This window comes from Bactrocera neohumeralis, chromosome 2 (genome assembly GCF_024586455.1).
Source record: "Bactrocera neohumeralis isolate Rockhampton chromosome 2, APGP_CSIRO_Bneo_wtdbg2-racon-allhic-juicebox.fasta_v2, whole genome shotgun sequence".
NCBI classification, from domain to species: Eukaryota; Metazoa; Arthropoda; class Insecta; order Diptera; family Tephritidae; genus Bactrocera; species Bactrocera neohumeralis.
This window is the reverse complement of record NC_065919.1, coordinates 25,108,204-25,125,272: the sequence shown is the minus strand read 5'-3', so window position 1 is coordinate 25,125,272 and position 17,069 is coordinate 25,108,204. Positions and strand designations below refer to the sequence as shown.

At 38.0% G+C, this 17,069-nt stretch overlaps 2 protein-coding genes across 4 annotated transcripts in view; one reads left to right on the top strand and one right to left on the bottom strand.

The window, feature by feature from the left end:
- The window catches only part of LOC126765057 (zinc finger protein rotund), a 119,636-nt gene that overhangs the window by 40,507 nt on the left and 62,060 nt on the right, over positions 1-17,069 (top strand). The gene's annotated exons all lie outside the window — the stretch shown is intronic.
- On the bottom strand, positions 1,040-8,686 carry LOC126765051 (uncharacterized). Of its 2 annotated transcripts, none has more exons than XM_050482643.1 (11): positions 8,495-8,686; positions 8,083-8,407; positions 3,522-5,326; positions 3,234-3,461; positions 2,881-3,108; positions 2,599-2,814; positions 2,303-2,533; positions 1,993-2,235; positions 1,684-1,923; positions 1,365-1,616; positions 1,040-1,307 (listed from the first exon to the last, which is right to left on the bottom strand). In XM_050482643.1, the coding sequence occupies exons 1-11, from the start codon at positions 8,595-8,597 to the stop codon at positions 1,069-1,071; spliced, it is 4,110 nt and encodes a 1,369-aa protein (XP_050338600.1). In that variant the 5' UTR covers positions 8,598-8,686; the 3' UTR covers positions 1,040-1,068. The 2 variants fall into 2 exon arrangements, with proteins under 2 accessions (XP_050338600.1, XP_050338610.1); XM_050482653.1 differs by having other exon boundaries at positions 8,507-8,686.

The following is a 17,069-nucleotide window of genomic DNA, read 5'->3' as shown; positions in this document are numbered from 1 at the left end:
ACGATACTGATATCAACTTTTTGCAGTATTCGACGGACAGCATCTTGAAATGCCAAAGAATCTGCATGAATGTTGTTTTGAGTCGCAGGAGTTCTGTTTGGTTCTGGTAATGAACGAGGACAAAACGAAATATCTCCTGTCATCAAACAAACCGTCGTCGCACTCGCGACTAGGCTCCCACGTCACTGTTGACAGTCATAACTTCGAAGTCGTAGATAACTTCGTCTATCTTGGAACCAGTATTAACACCAACAGCAACAACAATGTGAGCTTCGAAATCCAATGCACAATAACTCTTCCCAGCAGGACTGAGTAGGCAATTGAGAAATAGAGTCCTCTCTCGACGAACAAAAACCAAACTCTATAAGTCACTTATTATTCCCGTCCTGCTATATGGTGCAGAGGCATGGACGATGACAACATCTGATGAGTCGGCGTAACGAGTTCTCGAGAAAAAGGTTCTGCGGAAGATCTACAGTCGTTTACGCCTACGTTGGCTAGGTCATGTTGTCCGAATGGGTGAAAATACTCCAGCTCTGAAAGGTTTCGACGCAGTAGGAAAAGGAAGACCTCGACTTCTTTGAAAAGACCAGGTGGAGAAGAACCTGGCTTCGCTTGTAATCTCCAATTAGCGCCACATAGCAAAAGGAAGAAACGACTGATGCGCTGTTGTACACTCGGCTATAACACATAAATTCCTTTTGCGCTAATTTCGTTGATTTGATGAATATAAGTTTCTCGAAAACTTAATGAAACATAGTGAGTCTACGACCTGGAGTATAAAGATACCAAACAAAATTTTAATCCATTCGCAATTTCTTCAAGTTTCAAAGTTTTGCTATCACGTATCAGGTATTTCCCCAGCTTTGACCCATGCACAAGTATAAAATGTTCGGTTACTCTCGAATTTAGCCCGTCCTTACTTTTTGGTGATATGTTTTGCATTTCAGGTAAATATATAATAAAATTGCACTACATAATAAATGGATAAATATGTATATATTAAAGGTACATACCGTATATAATAAAATAAAAGCAGTTTCTGCAAAAATCATTATCACTAATTTATTAGACACGCACGCACTTAGGTGTAGGATTATCCCATCCCTCCGAGTTACAATTTATATAATTGGCCCCTTGAGGCTTGAAACCCCTTTCACAACTGTAGCTTACAATTGAGTTTTCAGCAACATAATTTATAAGGAAATTGCTCTGTACCATTGACCAATTATTCTTATTCGGTTCCTGATAATGACAAAAGACTGGTCGTTTGCAACTTTTAAAAATATCGGGATCACATGGAGAAACTATAAAGAAATTAGAGTTATGGAAAAGCAATAAAAACTGTTGAGAAATCCACTCACTGCGCACACATTCCGGTAGTTTAAAACTTTGCTCATGACTCCAACCGTTCGCACTACAAATGGTTTGCTCTTCGCCTTTCAACTTAAAGTCTTCAGCACAACCGAAAACAATCTGAGTATTTAGAGCATAATTTGCGGACTCATAAATACTGTTATCAATTATTGTCTGCTCGGGTTTGAACTTGGAGTCGTAACGCGTGCAAGTTAATGGGTATTTGCACGCGGGTAGTAAATCAGCTCTGCAAGAATGTACTGTTGGAAAAATATTATGACGAATATCTGAAATAACATAAACTGGTGAAGTAAATAGAATACGTACCAATACATTTGGGCATATACTCATCCCATTTGCCTCCCGTGCAAGTTAAAGTGTTCCTGCCATCCAAATCATAGCCATTTTCACAACTGAATCTTATTTGTTCCGCATTAGAAATTGATTTCTGGTGGGTGGCAATTTGGATTTTTGTATAATCCCCGAACTCGGGATCAAATTGCTCACAAATTAGTGGATAAGTGCAGTTATCCAGTATTCCTTTGTCACAAGCGTTAGAGATACGTTCTTAAAGAAATCAAACAGGAAAGTCTGAGTTGCTCACAAACCCTTAACAATTAAAACTGTACAACTTACGACATTTAGGATCGTGCATTCCGTCTTCATATTTCCAACCATGGGAGTCACAGGTTGCTGTTCTGGCGCCATTTAGCACGTGGCCATTAGCGCAATTGAAAACAACCGTAATGCCTTGGGGATACGTTCTATAACTGCCACTATAGTTATTAATTATGGCTTGGCTTGATCCTGTATAGTAATTGCGAGCAGTGCAAATCATTGGATTTTCACATTTAGGTAACAAATCGTCTCTGCACGTTGCTTTATATTAACGAAGATGAGATTGTTGAGAAGTGCTCGAGTAATAGCTATATAACGAAGTACCTACCAATACATTTAGGCATAGTGCCGTACCATTTGCCTTCCTTACAAGTTAAATAATGTGAGCCTGAGAAAATATAGCCATTTTCACAACTAATAAATATATATTCATTTTGGGATAATTGCTGCACGCTTCCTTTGTTGATTCTCCTATACTCTCTCGTTGCAAAATGATACCGTTGACATTTTAACGGAAAAGTGCAGTCGTCCAATATACTAGCATCGCAATAAATTTTCTCTAAGAATCAATACAAAATTATACATTACTAGATCCTACAAGGCCAGAAGTGAAGTGAAACTTACTGCAAGTAGGAATACTATGACTCCATCCACCTTTCGAACATGTGATGACCTTCGCACCAACTAGTTCATAACCAAATTCACAAGAAAAGTCTACAGTTAATTCCGAGGTGGCTGCGTGAGCCATGTTGGTGATTCTGGAGAAAGATGTAGTCCGGGTTTCTTTACAGATTAACGGATATTTACACGGACGGATAAGTTTTAAATCGCACCAGGGAACTGTTAATACCGGATTTAATTCATTAGACAACACTCGTACATGTAGCCAAAATTATCACATCTTACTGCAAGTAGGTGCGTCACTATTCCAGCCATCATTCATACAGGTTGAACGATTCACTCCATTCAGATTGTATCCATATTCGCAGCTATATTCAAAATAAGAGCCTTCTCTCACCTTCCTATTCCAAGGTGAATATTGGCAGTTATTTGTAAGTCTTGTATTTGAGTCAAACTTTTGGCACTTAAGCGGCAACTTCGGAATTCCCAAATCCAATACATCGCATTGATTGACTGTAAAGAAGATTTGTGAATCGAGAAGAATATTTAAAACTTTTATAAAGTATTACAAAAAATTAAGCGAAAATCACTTGTGCAAAGAATTAATTACATTTTGACAGATGTGTGCGAATTCTTACCACATCTAGGCATCACATTTGACCAGCCTTTCGCTGTACATTTCCTGATTTTCCAACCTTCAAGGAGATAACCCGCATCGCATTCGAAACTAAGTTTGAAATGTTCTCTAACTACAGTATCTGTAAAATTATTCCTTATGACGTGTTTTGTACTAATGTTGGGTTCCTCATAGACACATTTCAGTGGAGGTTTGCAGCGCAATTTGAAGTCTGCGTCACAGGATGGATCTGTAAGAAAACAAATAGCAATGTTATGCTTGGTTTGCAGAAGCAAACTTGTAAACTTACTGCAACTTGGAATTTTATGGCTCCAACCGTTGGCTTTGCATGTTGTACGGTTTACACCTTCTAAAACATAACCGTCGGCACAGTTGAAAACAACCTCTGATCCCTCGAAGAAGGATTGTCGCGCCTGCTTATCATGTAATTTTTCAGAATCTTCGGAGCCTGGTAATAAAACGTTACAAATGAGTGGATAATCACACCTGCGTAAAGTACATTGATTCCTGGCTTTAGTGGTTGCTTTATTGGTGGTAGTAGGTGGTGTTGTTTTTCTCATATTGTACTGATTTGTGAAAGTTTTGGTTATACTTCCTGGATAGTTTACATTGCGGGTTTTTTCTGTTGCATTTAATGTTTTATAAATATGCGAAACTGGACTTGTAGGCAGTACGCCAGTGTGTGGTCGTGAATTTATAGGGCTCTGAACACCTAAATTAGATTCATTAGAATTGTTAGGACTCGAACTCAACTTTGTTTTGAGATTGGGAGTTTGTGTTGTCACATTTAGAGTATATAAGGTGGTTTGCGATATGGCAAGTTGATTCTGGATCTGCCTGACTTCTTGTCCCTTATTGTCGTTATCTTTAGACTGCTCTGATGGCGCACTATTTCGAATGTCAAATGGAAATGTTTGATTTTTTTTAATCGGTGGTGTATTTATTGTGTTTCCAATTTTTGGCGTGGTTACTTGCAAATTGTTTTCTGAAGATTTTTTTGTTACATTTTCTTTCGTAGTCGGCCCGGAGAGTTTCTTAAAAGTTTGATCGGAACCGAAATTTTCCACAGAAGTCGCTGCTGCTGGCGAATGAACTGATGTTTTTCGTGCGATCATAGTTGCGTTTTCATTTGTAGTTATGAGTTGAGTTCGTTCTGAAGGCGTGCTGTTCAAGTGGTTTTCGAAGTCTTCTTTGTTTCCTTCCGCTTTTGATGTGTCTTTTTTCAATTCCGTGATTGTGGTTATTGGAGGATAGTTTGCATTACGTGATTTTTCTGTGTCATTTAATGTTTTATTAATATGATAAACTGGACCTTTAGGTAGTCTCTCAATTTGTCCACTCACTTCTTGACCGTTAGTGTTACTACTATCAGTTTGCTTTGATATATAAATTGTGGTTGTTGTTTCTGCAATTATTGGTGTTGTCAATTGCGTATTTTTCTCTGCGTTGTTCCTTGTTACATTTGCTTTTGTGAGCGGTCTGATAAGTGGTTTAGTAGTTGATGTCTTTTGTGTACTTAGAGTTCCATTTACGCTTATAGTTGTCAAGTGAGGTCGTTCTGAAGGCGAGCCATTGAAATGAGTTTCCAAGGTTTCTGTGTCCTCTGTATTGGCAACAGGTCGATTCGTTGTTGTTTGTGTGCTCGTAGTTTTAACTTCAGGTATGGTTGTTAAATCTTTTTCGGAATTTTCAATGGCTTCAAAATCTGTCGAATAGTCCAAAATAGTTGTAGTAGTTTTCGGCGTATTTGCAAGCTCCGTTGATATTCTTGGTTTGGTCTTAATCGTTGGATACGTAATACTTTCCGTAACTGCATTTGATTTTACTCTGGTTGTGGGTGTCAATATGGTGGCAATTTCCTTTATGCAAAGCGCCTCGTGCTCGTCGGTGCCATCCCAGCATTCCTTTGTCCCATTACATTTGGCTTCGATGGGTAAACAAGCGCCATAACCGCATTGGAACTGATGTTGCTTACACAATACCGTTTGGCACAAAGAAGTCAGCTCATCACTACCGTCATCGCAGTCCTGTACGCCATTACATTTGTCAGTGATGCTGACACACTGGCCCGACCAACACTTCATTTGCCCCCAACTAAAAGTAATGAATGCGTGTCAAATATTTGGTCTGTAGTTTGAAAGATATGAAAGTATAAATAGTTAAGATCTGCGTTTATAGAATTTGCGCTTATACCATGACGTCTGCTTAGAAATTAACTCTCCATTTGTACAAAAACACGCACTCAGCTCACTCGGCCCAGATGCCAATTCAGACCTCTCAGGCTATAGGTCAACATTCAAATTTTATGAATCTGCATCTCCGCAAAGGATTTAACCTTTCGTAAAGCTGAACTTATGTTTACAAAGTAATAAATTTCTTATTGGCGCGAGAGTCGTTAATACCAATATATTTTATTCTTTTAGGCAAAACACTTAACTGTATGAAAAACATCACTGATTGTTCTGAAAATTTTATGTAAGGCGATACATATTGTGCTAAGTTTAAATGCTATGTTAGGTTAGTCTGGTAGGCTCATAAGCCACGTCTACGTCAGTTTGGAATTCGTTTACGCAGTTCGTCAGAGGTAGTAATTTTTCAGAATGCCAGTGCTTGACGTGAATTTCAACAGGTTATACGAGCTGACTATCGACACCTCTTCTAGTGTTTCAAGCCGTGGGACTCCAAAGTTTAAATATAAGTCCCGAAATAAATTACTTGGTTAAATTAAACTAATTCTTGCAAAACTAACGGTCCATTAAAGTTTGACATTCGAAGAATCTTTTAAAAAATTTTCACGAAGAAATATTTAATAATGAGACAAAAGCAGCAATTATTCGAACGTTGCTTGGAAAAAGGTAGGCTTACCTTGCTGGTCATAACTAGGTATTATATCATCCGAAAATAGAAAAAATTAATGTTTGTGAGGTAAATAATACCTTTTCCAAGGTTTTTCACAATTTCTGTTGACTGAACGGGGTTTATTAAGCTTACCACCCTAAGAAACTACGGATACTCTATAAAATATATATATAAATATGATCAGCACGCCTTGTTGAGTCGATTTAGTCATGTCTGTCTGTCCGTATATACGCAAACTAGTACCTCGGTTTTTAATTTATCGATCTGCAATTTTGCAGGCGTCCGTTTATCCTCAAATGACTGCTCATTTGGAACCGCTAATAACGAACTACTATAGCATATACATACATATGTAGCTGTCATATAAATTGACTGAACGAATTCAAGTGCTTGTACGGACAACCTTTCCATTTTATAAGATACCTTCACGAAATTTGACATGAATTATTGTCCAAGGTAACGGCAGATTGTGTCGCTGTAGCATATGGCGGCCATACAAACTGAGGTCCTGTTTTAAACTTTTATTTTTGAAACGAGTTCTATAGCTTCTTTCTTAAATTGTTTCTTGTTTTAGAACACTTTGAAGGAAAACACACAATTTTTAGCAAAAAAAAAAACAAAAATCGGAAAATATACTATTGCAATATCAAATGTATTAACGGTTTTGAAAATAATATGTTTCAAAACGTTCGTAATTCAATTATGTTCTTCAAATATTATGCAATCAGCTAAAAAATAACAAGTAAGAAAGGGCTAAGTTCGGGTGTCACCGAACATTTTATACTCTCGCATGATGAAGTGATAATCGAGATTTCATTATATGTCATTTACATATTTTTCAAATACCGTATTTGTGTAAAGTTTTATTGCGCTATCATCATTGGTTCCTAATGTATATATTATACAGAGAAGGCATCAGATGGAATTCAAAATAGCGTTATATTGGAAGAAGGCGTGGTTGTGAAGCGATTTCACCCATATTTTGTATATGTCATCAGGGTGTTAAGAAAAGGTTACATACCGAATTTTATTGAAATCGGTCTAGTAGTTCCCGAGATATGGTTTTTGGTCCATAAGTGGGCGAGGCGACGCCCATTTTCAATTTTTAAAAAAAAACCTGGGTGTAGCTTCCTTCTGCAATTTCTTCCGTAAAATTTAGTGTTTCTGACGTTTTTTGTTAGTCCGTTAACGCACTTTTAGTGATTTTCAACATAACCTTTGTATGGGAGGTGGGCGTGGTTATCATCCGATTTCTTCCATTTTCGAACTGTATATGGAAATGCTTGAAGAAAACGACTTTGTAGAGTTTGGTTGACATAGCTATAGTAGTTTCCGAGATATGTACAAAAAACTTAGTAGGGGGCGGGGCCACGCCCACTTTTCCAAAAAAATTACGTCCAAATATGCCCCTCCCTAATGCGATCCTTTGTGCCAAAATTCTCATTAATATCTTTATTTATGGCTTAGTTATGACACTTTATAGGCTTTCGGTTTTCGCCATTTTGTGGGCGTGGCAGTGGGCCGATTTTGCCCATCTTCGAACTTAACCTTCTTATGGAGCCAAGGAATACGTGTACCAAGTTTCATCATGATATCTCAATTTTTACTCAAGTTACAGCTTGCACGGACGGACGGACGGACAAACGGACGGACGGACAGACAGACATCCGGATTTCAACTCTACTCGTCACCCTGATCACTTTGGTATATATAACCCTATATCTGACTCTTTTAGTTTTAGGACTTACAAACAACCGTTATGTGAACAAAACTATAATACTCTCCTCAGCAACTTTGTTGCGAGAGTATAAAAATATACAAAATAAAACAAAATTTAAAAACCCGAACGGTCGGAAAATTATTTCTGCAGCTAAGATTTGCGGTGAATTTCAAGCGTGTGATTGTACTTTACATACATACATACATATTTTAGATATCTCTACGGCAATATATGAACGGGTAAATAGGATAAATAGGATTAGAAAAATTACCCTATACAATTCTTGCGTTTTGTTTCCTCATCTATCTCATCATTCGGTAAATTATTGCGTCGTTTGCGACACAAATCGCTGTCCTCATCCGATGAATCGTCACAATCGTGAACACCATCACACAGCAATTCGAGTGATATGCATGCACCATAATTACAACGAAATGAAGCAAATGAGCATTGCATCGATTTGCAAGATGCTTTCGTCTCATCGGAACCATCGCGGCAGTGCCGGATGCCATCGCACAGATTTTCTGTTGCAATACAGCCGCCGGACTCACACGTCCACTCATCTCTCTCTGCACTGCACACTTTGGCAGCAATCGCTGTCCAAATGAAAAATCAAATAATTTATCAATAAAAGTAATAATTGATCTACCAAACACCAAATCTGAGCGTAGCACTGTTTTTACCGCTACACGCACCACTATTCCAACTGACACACAGCGTGACGATCAACAGCACGCATATTTGAAAGCTTGACATTTTCGGAAATGTAACCAATACTTTTTGCATTTAATTCATAAATTCTTTTCGGTTTGATTATTACTTTCGCTTCAAAATACTTATTGGTCCGTTGGTTCGTGGAGTACTGATTGCCCCAAAGGCCTTACAAAAGCTTTTCAGGCGGCTCGTTATCGGTTCGAGACGAATTCGTAAATAAATTCTCATCGCGATTGTGTGTGCGGAGCGAATATTTGTGGAGAGCGGTTACACATAATATCATAAGAAGCTTTATATCTTAAGAATATATTAAAAAAAATTATATATAAATTTAGCTTCTCCTATGCAAAATAAGTATGAAATATTTGTGAGTTTATGCTGTTAACGAAAATCAGCAATCTCATTAAAAACATGGAATATATCATGAAATGTATAGTATTTAGGCCGACTTTGGCGGCTTAACTTTTTATTATAGAGATGCCTTATATCGTTCAGTTGTGAACAATTAGTTGGGATGCTAAAGAGTTAAGTAATCTTATTCAATAAGATTATTGATTGCCGATTTGAGTGTCTTGTGTCTAGTTCAAGCTAACTAATTAGTTTATACTTGTGCATAAATTATAAAATAACAAACAGGAAATACAAAAGATGCTTTAAAATAACTTGATTTCGATCGAACAGCATCCGATCTATTAAATTTCATGGGAGATTGCACCAATGCCTTAAATAATAAACTACACTCAATTTCGTGAAGAATTCTTGCCAAATTAAAAACAAATAAATTATAAACTCTCATAAAATTTATTTGCTTATATTTATAATAGAATGCCGTTATGTACATATTTAAGGGTCACTGTGCTTATCAGTGGGTGTGCGTGTGTGTTGTTGGCACGGTTTACACTCAATGAGTAATTAAATAACATATAAATAAGTATATACATTATATTGGGTTGTCGAAAAAGTATTTTCGTATTTCTAATCAAACTTCAACTTATTTTTTTTATTTTTATAATGATAACTAAATGAACAAATATATACAATTTTTCCGCTATTTATTCCATCAGTGTAAATCGAAATTTCGATATTTCCAGAACGGAAGCGAGCGAGAACCAAGTGCTAGACGAACTGATACAGCATCGTCTCCGCAAACTTTACAAATTCACATTGGTGACTTGCGTGGCATTCTTCTCTTTTTTATACAAAAATTTCAAAATATAGCGAATATCTTCATTATTATCACTTATTTTTGAACAGCATTGTAATTTTTTCTAATTAATTTTACACCGAATGTAATTTTTTTGGTTGAATGATTATCACTTTATCAAGTTTAAAATGTTCGCCTGACACCCGAACTTCCGTTCTATATGTTATACATGTTTATGATGAATGTGTGTGATTGGTAGCGCTGAGGTATACGTCTGCAACGAAATTTATTGAGAAAATACGAAAAGACTTTTTTCGGAGGCCATTCGACCGAAATTTTATTAAAATCATAAAAGGCATGAAATTATTAGTTGAAAAAAAATATAATTTTTTTAACCAACTGTGAGAGCTTTATTTCATTTTACATCGCGTCGTTCTTATTTGTGGACTCTTTATGTATGTACTTATGTTCTTGGCGGGAAGCTTTACTGATAATCTTTTTATACATTGGAATGCGATTTCTCTGGGAATTCCCAAGATAAATGTAAATGAAATATAGTTTATAAATTCAACAGAAAGTCAGAGGAAATATAAATACTTACTTGTATTCATGTACATATATCTATATATGTACATTTTAAATATATATGTATACGTAGTTTTGTAGGTAATTTTACCAGCACACAAAACTCGCTTGACGGATTTAAATGCTCAAATGGAATAAAAGAAAGTTGGAAAGAGTTTTAAGAATGCATAGACTTGAAAGCATTTTTGAGAAGTCTGGTCACTCAGTTCTTGAGGTATCGCTTTGAAATTTTGTGCACCCCCTTTTCCCACCAAGAAGCCACTCGGGCCACTAAAGCATACAGCTGTCATATAAACAGAAATTTTGGAATCAACTGTTTGTATGGAAAACTTTTTCGTTTGACGAGATATCTTCACGTAATTGAGTATAGATTATTGTATAGATTATTGTCAGATCGAATCACTATAGCATATTGCTACTATGCGAACTGAACGCTTAGAATGAAGTCACTTCAGTCCGCTTATATTGATAATTTCCATTAATGAAGAGTTCATTTTTAGGACGCTTGAAGAGTCTACGTCACCGGCGTTGTGGCTAGGTTGTGACTACCTTTTTGTCCTGGAGAATCATGTTTTCCGGTAGAGGAACCAAAAATTCTTTCAGAAATAGCATCCTATTTATATGTTCATTATGCATGAATTGGCTACAGTAAGCATTACTTTAAAGAAGACTTTTTCCATCATGTGACTTTGTTATAGTTACTCATTGATTGCAGTTAATAACCAAAAGCTTATTCCATCTGTTAGCTTCCGTTGAAGTATTTCAAAACTTCACCCATGGCTATTCGAAATTAAAAGTACTCCTTTAGAATTCTCCATCGATCATTATACAGGGTTTGTCCTGAAAGTAATAGGATTTAAAAAAATTAGGCGTGACGGAAGGCATTCTTCGGAATAGCCTTGAGAGCCCAGGTACATGCAGCTTGGTTCCCCTCTGTCGTCTCAAAATGCTTGCCTTTCATCGGTCTTTTTAGACAAGGACACAACAAAAAAAGCCCGGGAAGCGACATCTGGGCCGTAGGGCGGCTGTGGAAGCGTTGGGATGCCGACTTTGGTTAGGTAGCTGTTCACAAGGATGACGGTGTGCACTGGTCGTCAGTGAGCACTTTTGCGACAATTTTCGCGCACACCTTGCGCATGTTCAAGTGCTCCGTCACAATGTCATGAACTACAGATTTTAATAAATTTAACATCTGGACAATTAAACGAATACTTAGTCGACGGTTTGAGTTCAAAACTTTGCGCACAAGAGTCACATTGTCGACCTTTGTCGAAGTTGCAGGTTTCCCAGCACGGTCTTCATCAACGACCTTTTCGCGACCCTCCAAAAAGGCCTGGTGCCACCGCAACACACCACTTCTTGCTAAAGCAACATCTTCGTAAGCCTGCTTGATCGTATTAAACGTCTCTCTTGCAGATTTAGCGAGTTTCACACAGAATTTAATTGCGTACCTCTGCTCTAACGATCGCTGCATTTTCGGCGTGCACCACTCATAGAAACACGTCTCGCGAAAATGTTTGTCCTGACTCTCCAGGTGCTCGGAGTCAACTGACCAGCCGCTGGTTCGTGAGCTAGGAACGCCTTTTACCGAAGTCGCTACTCTTTTGTCAAAAATGAGGTATGGTTTCTCAAACAAAGTTAAACTTCATCATCAATAACGGTGATTAGCTAAACTTGTTCCGATTTTTGTCATCGAGCCTAGGCGCTCGTCCGCAGTGCTTAATATTCCGTCACGCGTACACAGGAATATGTGCAACCTTCCTTGCAACTAAACCCGGCCGAAGTTAATACTTACAAACTATGTAGCATAAAAAATATTACATTAACATAATATATGTATATAAGCCAGATGAGTGAGTAACAACAAATATGTAAGTTAAAGTTGCCAAGGCGAATAAAATAGTAAAAAAAGGTTAGATGCTGAAAACTGAACCGTTAAAAAACGAGTCTAAAGCTATAAGTGCATATAGCTAGTCATCTATGTAGTTACTTATATACAAGCATATACATATGTAAGTGCATATGTAATTTAATGCACCCAGGCAACAAGCGCCGTGTGAATGCTGCACTCTTAATTTGCCTCAAAAAGTCTGAAGTTTGAAAGATCGCAAGAGTAGTGATAATCAACGGATTAAGTGTATATAACTGTTCTAAATAAGCATAAACTCATTGATTTAGATAACCTTAAATTATGCACTTTCCTTACCTGATCATACTGAAATACCTGCCCCGTGGATGTTGCCACTATTTGTAGCGATTTGAAGTTCACTGTTTATTCTATTCAATCATTCATTCGGTTCCATTTTAAGCGACAAGAACTGCAGCGGGAATATAGGAGACCATACTTCTGTGGCGATCCGTGACTCTTGGCTGAGATCCTCTCGATTGACACTGTGGGGCTTCCGAAAGTTAACCTGAAAATTTTGACAAAATCGCTGATTTTTAAGTGGAGTTCAAATATACACAGGTTAGGTTAGGTTAGGTTAATCTGGTAGACCAATAACCCACGCATAGACCAGTTTGGTCCTTTGCAATATCAGATGAAGTTCAGTTGCTAAGCCCAAGAGGAGAAGTCTTCATTTAGGATGCCTGCACTTGACGGGAATTTAACAGACTCTGCGGCCCATCGGATTTGGATATTCTTTACCATCTTTTGTCATGATCGCCGTATACACAATTCATGGGTTTCTCAATGTTGATCACGTTTTCGGTTGTTAGCTGTACACCATTCTTCGCAATCTCGTTCACTATTTATATCCTTTGTGTGAAATATATACTATATAAGTACTCTTAATGAATTTGTGGTTATGAAGAGAAACACAGATTGAATAACTTGAAGCTTAAGTTAGCTTAGTTTAAGCTTAAATAGAAAGTAGTCCACACAATCGAGACGGCAATGTATATAGCATTCGCACGATAGTCCAGCCTACGTAATCAGAACGGACCCAGATATCTGCGTAACCAAGTACTGTAAAATAGCCAGAATTCCTATATATTTGGGAAATATTTTCTGCCGCAAAACAATTACTGCGGTTTATGTTCCGGTGGCGTCATTGGGCCGTACTTCTTCCGTGACGATCAGGACCGGCATGTTACTTTGAATGGGCATCGTTACTGCTCAATGATAACCGAATATTTTTGGTCCAAATTGATTCATATGAACTTGGGTAATATGTGGTTATATCCTGTGAGGCTACGCCAGTCTATGGTATATGCCAACAAGCCAGCAACGATTGATGCACTTCGTGCAGCATTTGGACTTCAGCAAGCGTGCCTAAGGTGGCTATGCAAAAGAAACCGAGTTCTCTACGATAAATAAGTTTGAAAACTTCGGCAAGTGAGTCCAGTTCTGAACTAGAGTAAAGTACTCAGTGCAGCTGCTTTTAAGAAGATCCAAACAAATTACTTTAATAATGATTTTGTAACTTAAGGCCAGCTAATATCTAAAAAATAGTGGAAGATCTTAGATCTATCAGTTACGTCGATCGAAAGACTTTGGTCGTAGCAGAGTTTTGGACCATCATCGGGGCTCCCACGCGACGAAATATTTTGAAATAATAGTTTCATACAATAATAAAATAGTTAAAAATGAACATAAAGGATATTATATGGTTAAAAAGTCATCCATGCACAAATGCTAACAAACAGTCAAATGCAAAAGTTTTAAAATAGTTCGACTAAAGACCAAGGTCTAATTTGAATTTCGAGTAAATGTGTGTACATAATGAATTTGAAAACAAGACAAAAGACGGACATATGAGCTCAACATTTCATTTATATATAACTCAGTGGACTTCGCTTATAAAAGAAGTTCAGGGTTATAAAAATAAAAAATTACACATAAAACAATTATTGGTTCAAAAACTCCAACCACAAATGAAAGTTATGCCGCTAGTTCGGTGTGGATGTCTGAAGGTATGCGCTCAAACCCAGTGTTTAAATCATTGACTTCCCAAACGCTAGTTTGGCAGTCAAGAAGGAAATGTTCAAGAGGAAATGTTGAGTTTTTTCCACCTCATCTTCTTCCATACGCACATCTGCAAATAGCGGTTCTACGGTGCCTTTCCTTGCTAGCTCAACAGCTTTGCAATTTTCTGAGATTCCACCGTGGCACTTGTACCAGTCTTAAGACACTCGATGCTATTGACAGCGAGATTAGACACTCCTCGACCAACGTTGAACGCACTTTAAAATATCATTGTTCCAATAAATTGGGCGTATTTTGAATAAAATGACGAGAATGCTTACCACTGACTAACGGATCCTTTCGGCTGCCTGGGCAACATTCAGTGCACGCACTTGCACATGTTTATTAGTGAACTAATATATAAAAATAGGCCCACGCATAACTTTAATCGCATTGAGTATGTGTGCGTTGCGATAAACAAAAACGAAAAAAAACGTGAAAAATGAAAAACAAGGACAATAAAAATAAAAAAACTAAGCAAAAGTGCAAAATTTTTGCAAAAATACAGCATAACAACAAAAGCACAAAACATGCATGTTAGACACACAAATGTTAGAAAGAGAGAGAGCGAATGAATCAAAGCAAATGAGCGCACAAAATCCGCACAGGAGAGAGTGCGAAAGTCAACGAAAGCAATGGTATGAGTGTGGGAGTGGTGCGCGGGGGTGGTGCGACATTGGCAAATTGTGCGTTCAGTTGTGCGGATGGGCCTACAAAGTGTGAAAGTGCGAATAAGCGGCGGCGCCGAGGAGATGTAAAGAGAACGGGGACACGTGAAAGAGTTGCACAGGCAGAAGACGAGTGCAAGCGAGAACGCGCAAAACTGAAATGTAAATTTGTGGCATTTTTAAGCTTTTTAGCCTATTTTTAATATTAATTAAAACAAATGCAAACACACACACACACACATGCACGTGCGCAAATTTACAGGCGAATAGGTGTCATGCGTGCATAGGCGGCATTTGTGCATAGAGCAGCCGAGGCGGGAGGCGTGAGGCGTATAACTTTACTGGGACGTGTGCTGAGTGTGTGTGTAGGTGGTCAAAGTGTGGAAAACGCGCAACGGCACTTGCGGTCCATTTCTGTTATGTGTATATTGTATGTGTGTATTCGCATGTACATATGTATGTGTGGGTATAGTTGGTGTGTAGCGTTGTGCAGGCGTGGGTGCATTTGGCTAGTCGACTATTTTGCACATCATATAAACAGCTATTATAGCCCTTCCCCCTTGCCTTGGCTGTGCGTAAGTGTGTTCGTGATTGTCTATTTCCGCAGCCTCGATTTTACGCGATGATTGCGCTAAATGTGCATAGCTGCAAGCAAAGTGTAAAAAATTAAATATTTCAGCTGTGGATAAAATAGCATGGATTGACCAGTAAGGCAATGGCTGAGCCGAAAAGGTAGCTGCAAATCGGCCAACAAATGATCAAACCTCTGGGTCAACTTGACGATATGAATTAACTTTAAGCTAAAAGCGTCCAGAATAAAAGCACACACACACATAACTAAGCGAAAAGCCTAACTTACAACAACAGCTGTATGTAAGAAAGTGTCGGCGAGGCGACTGTAGAGTGGTGAAAGGTGGTGAGCGAATGCATCAAAACAAAAAAGTAGATAAGACCATTAGGAAAGCTTTAAGAACGGCTGCAGTCCAATAATTTATAACCGTAAATCAACTTTTATTGATTTTTCTTGTTCTCGTTTTGGCGGTCAACGTGGCGTATTATGCATTCTATCATGGGTGCGACACTTCAAGCTGTTTTTATTATTTTTTTTTCTGTATATTTCAAATTATAGTTGAAATCTGCTTAAATATAAAAAAAAACTAAATTTCACGAACAAATATCCAAACATGTTTTACCTATTTTTCTTAAGCGAGAGACAGTAACCAAAGTTGTCGCACCCTAGAATTAAAGGTCGATTGAAAACAGCTTTATGTTGGATGATAGACCTTGAGCAGAAGGCCAGTATCGGTCCAACACAGTAGCCGGCTGAACCGTGAATTGACAACTATATCCACATATCACTTTAAGTTTGTGTGCGAAATAAAAATGCTTTTGGGCATGTTGAACTGCTGTCTAGCGAAAATAACAAAGCAAAAAATTTACTGCGTTCAAATGTATAGAATTAATTAAAATAAAATAACAAGAAAAAACGTAAACTTCGGTTCCGCCGAAGCATTAATACCTTTCACAAATAAAAAATAAAAAATACAACAGCCAATCGTTCTTCCTTTCACTGTTCAGCACCAATTTGAGATTTCAAATGAAGCCCGGCCTTTTCCAACTGGTCTTTCTAACAGAGTGGAGATCTTCCTTTTGCTCTGCATCAACCGGAGGGTACTGCGTCGGATACTCTCGGAGCTGGAGCGTTTTCATCCATTCGGACGACTTGACGTAGCTAGTAGCTCTTTTTAATTCACTGAACTATGTCAATGTCGTCGTATAACTCAAACAGCTCATAGTTCCTTCGAATGCGATACTCGCCGTTGCCAACGCGCTAAGGACCATAAATCTTCCGCAGAACCTTTCTCTCGAAAACTCGTCACGTCGACTCATCATATGTTGTCATCGTCCATGCCACTGCACCATGTAGCAGGACGGGGATGATGAGTCATATGTAGAATTTGGTCTTTGTTCGTCGGGAGAAGAATTTACTTCTCAATTGCCTACTCCGTCCGAAGTTCGATTGTGAGGCTGATGATGTTGTGGATGTTAATGCTGGTTCCAAGATAGACAAAATTGTCTACGAATTCGAAGTTATGACTGTCAACAGTGATGTGGGAGCCAAGTCGTGAGCGCGACGACTGTTTTTTTTTTTTTTTGCTGAGAGGAGATATTTCGTCTTG

Excerpts from the sequence above, each read along its gene's own strand:
- LOC126765051 (XM_050482643.1), bottom strand. The coding sequence starts at position 8,597 with ATGCAAAAAGTATTGGTTACATTTCCGAAAATGTCAAGCTTTCAAATA. Across the intron at positions 5,327-8,082 it reads AAACGCAAGAATTGTATAGG|TTGGGGGCAAATGAAGTGTT; the intron begins GTAATTTTTCTA and ends CATTACTTTTAG. Across the intron at positions 1,308-1,364 it reads ACTACCGGAATGTGTGCGCA|TTTCTCCATGTGATCCCGAT; the intron begins GTGAGTGGATTT and ends ATTTCTTTATAG.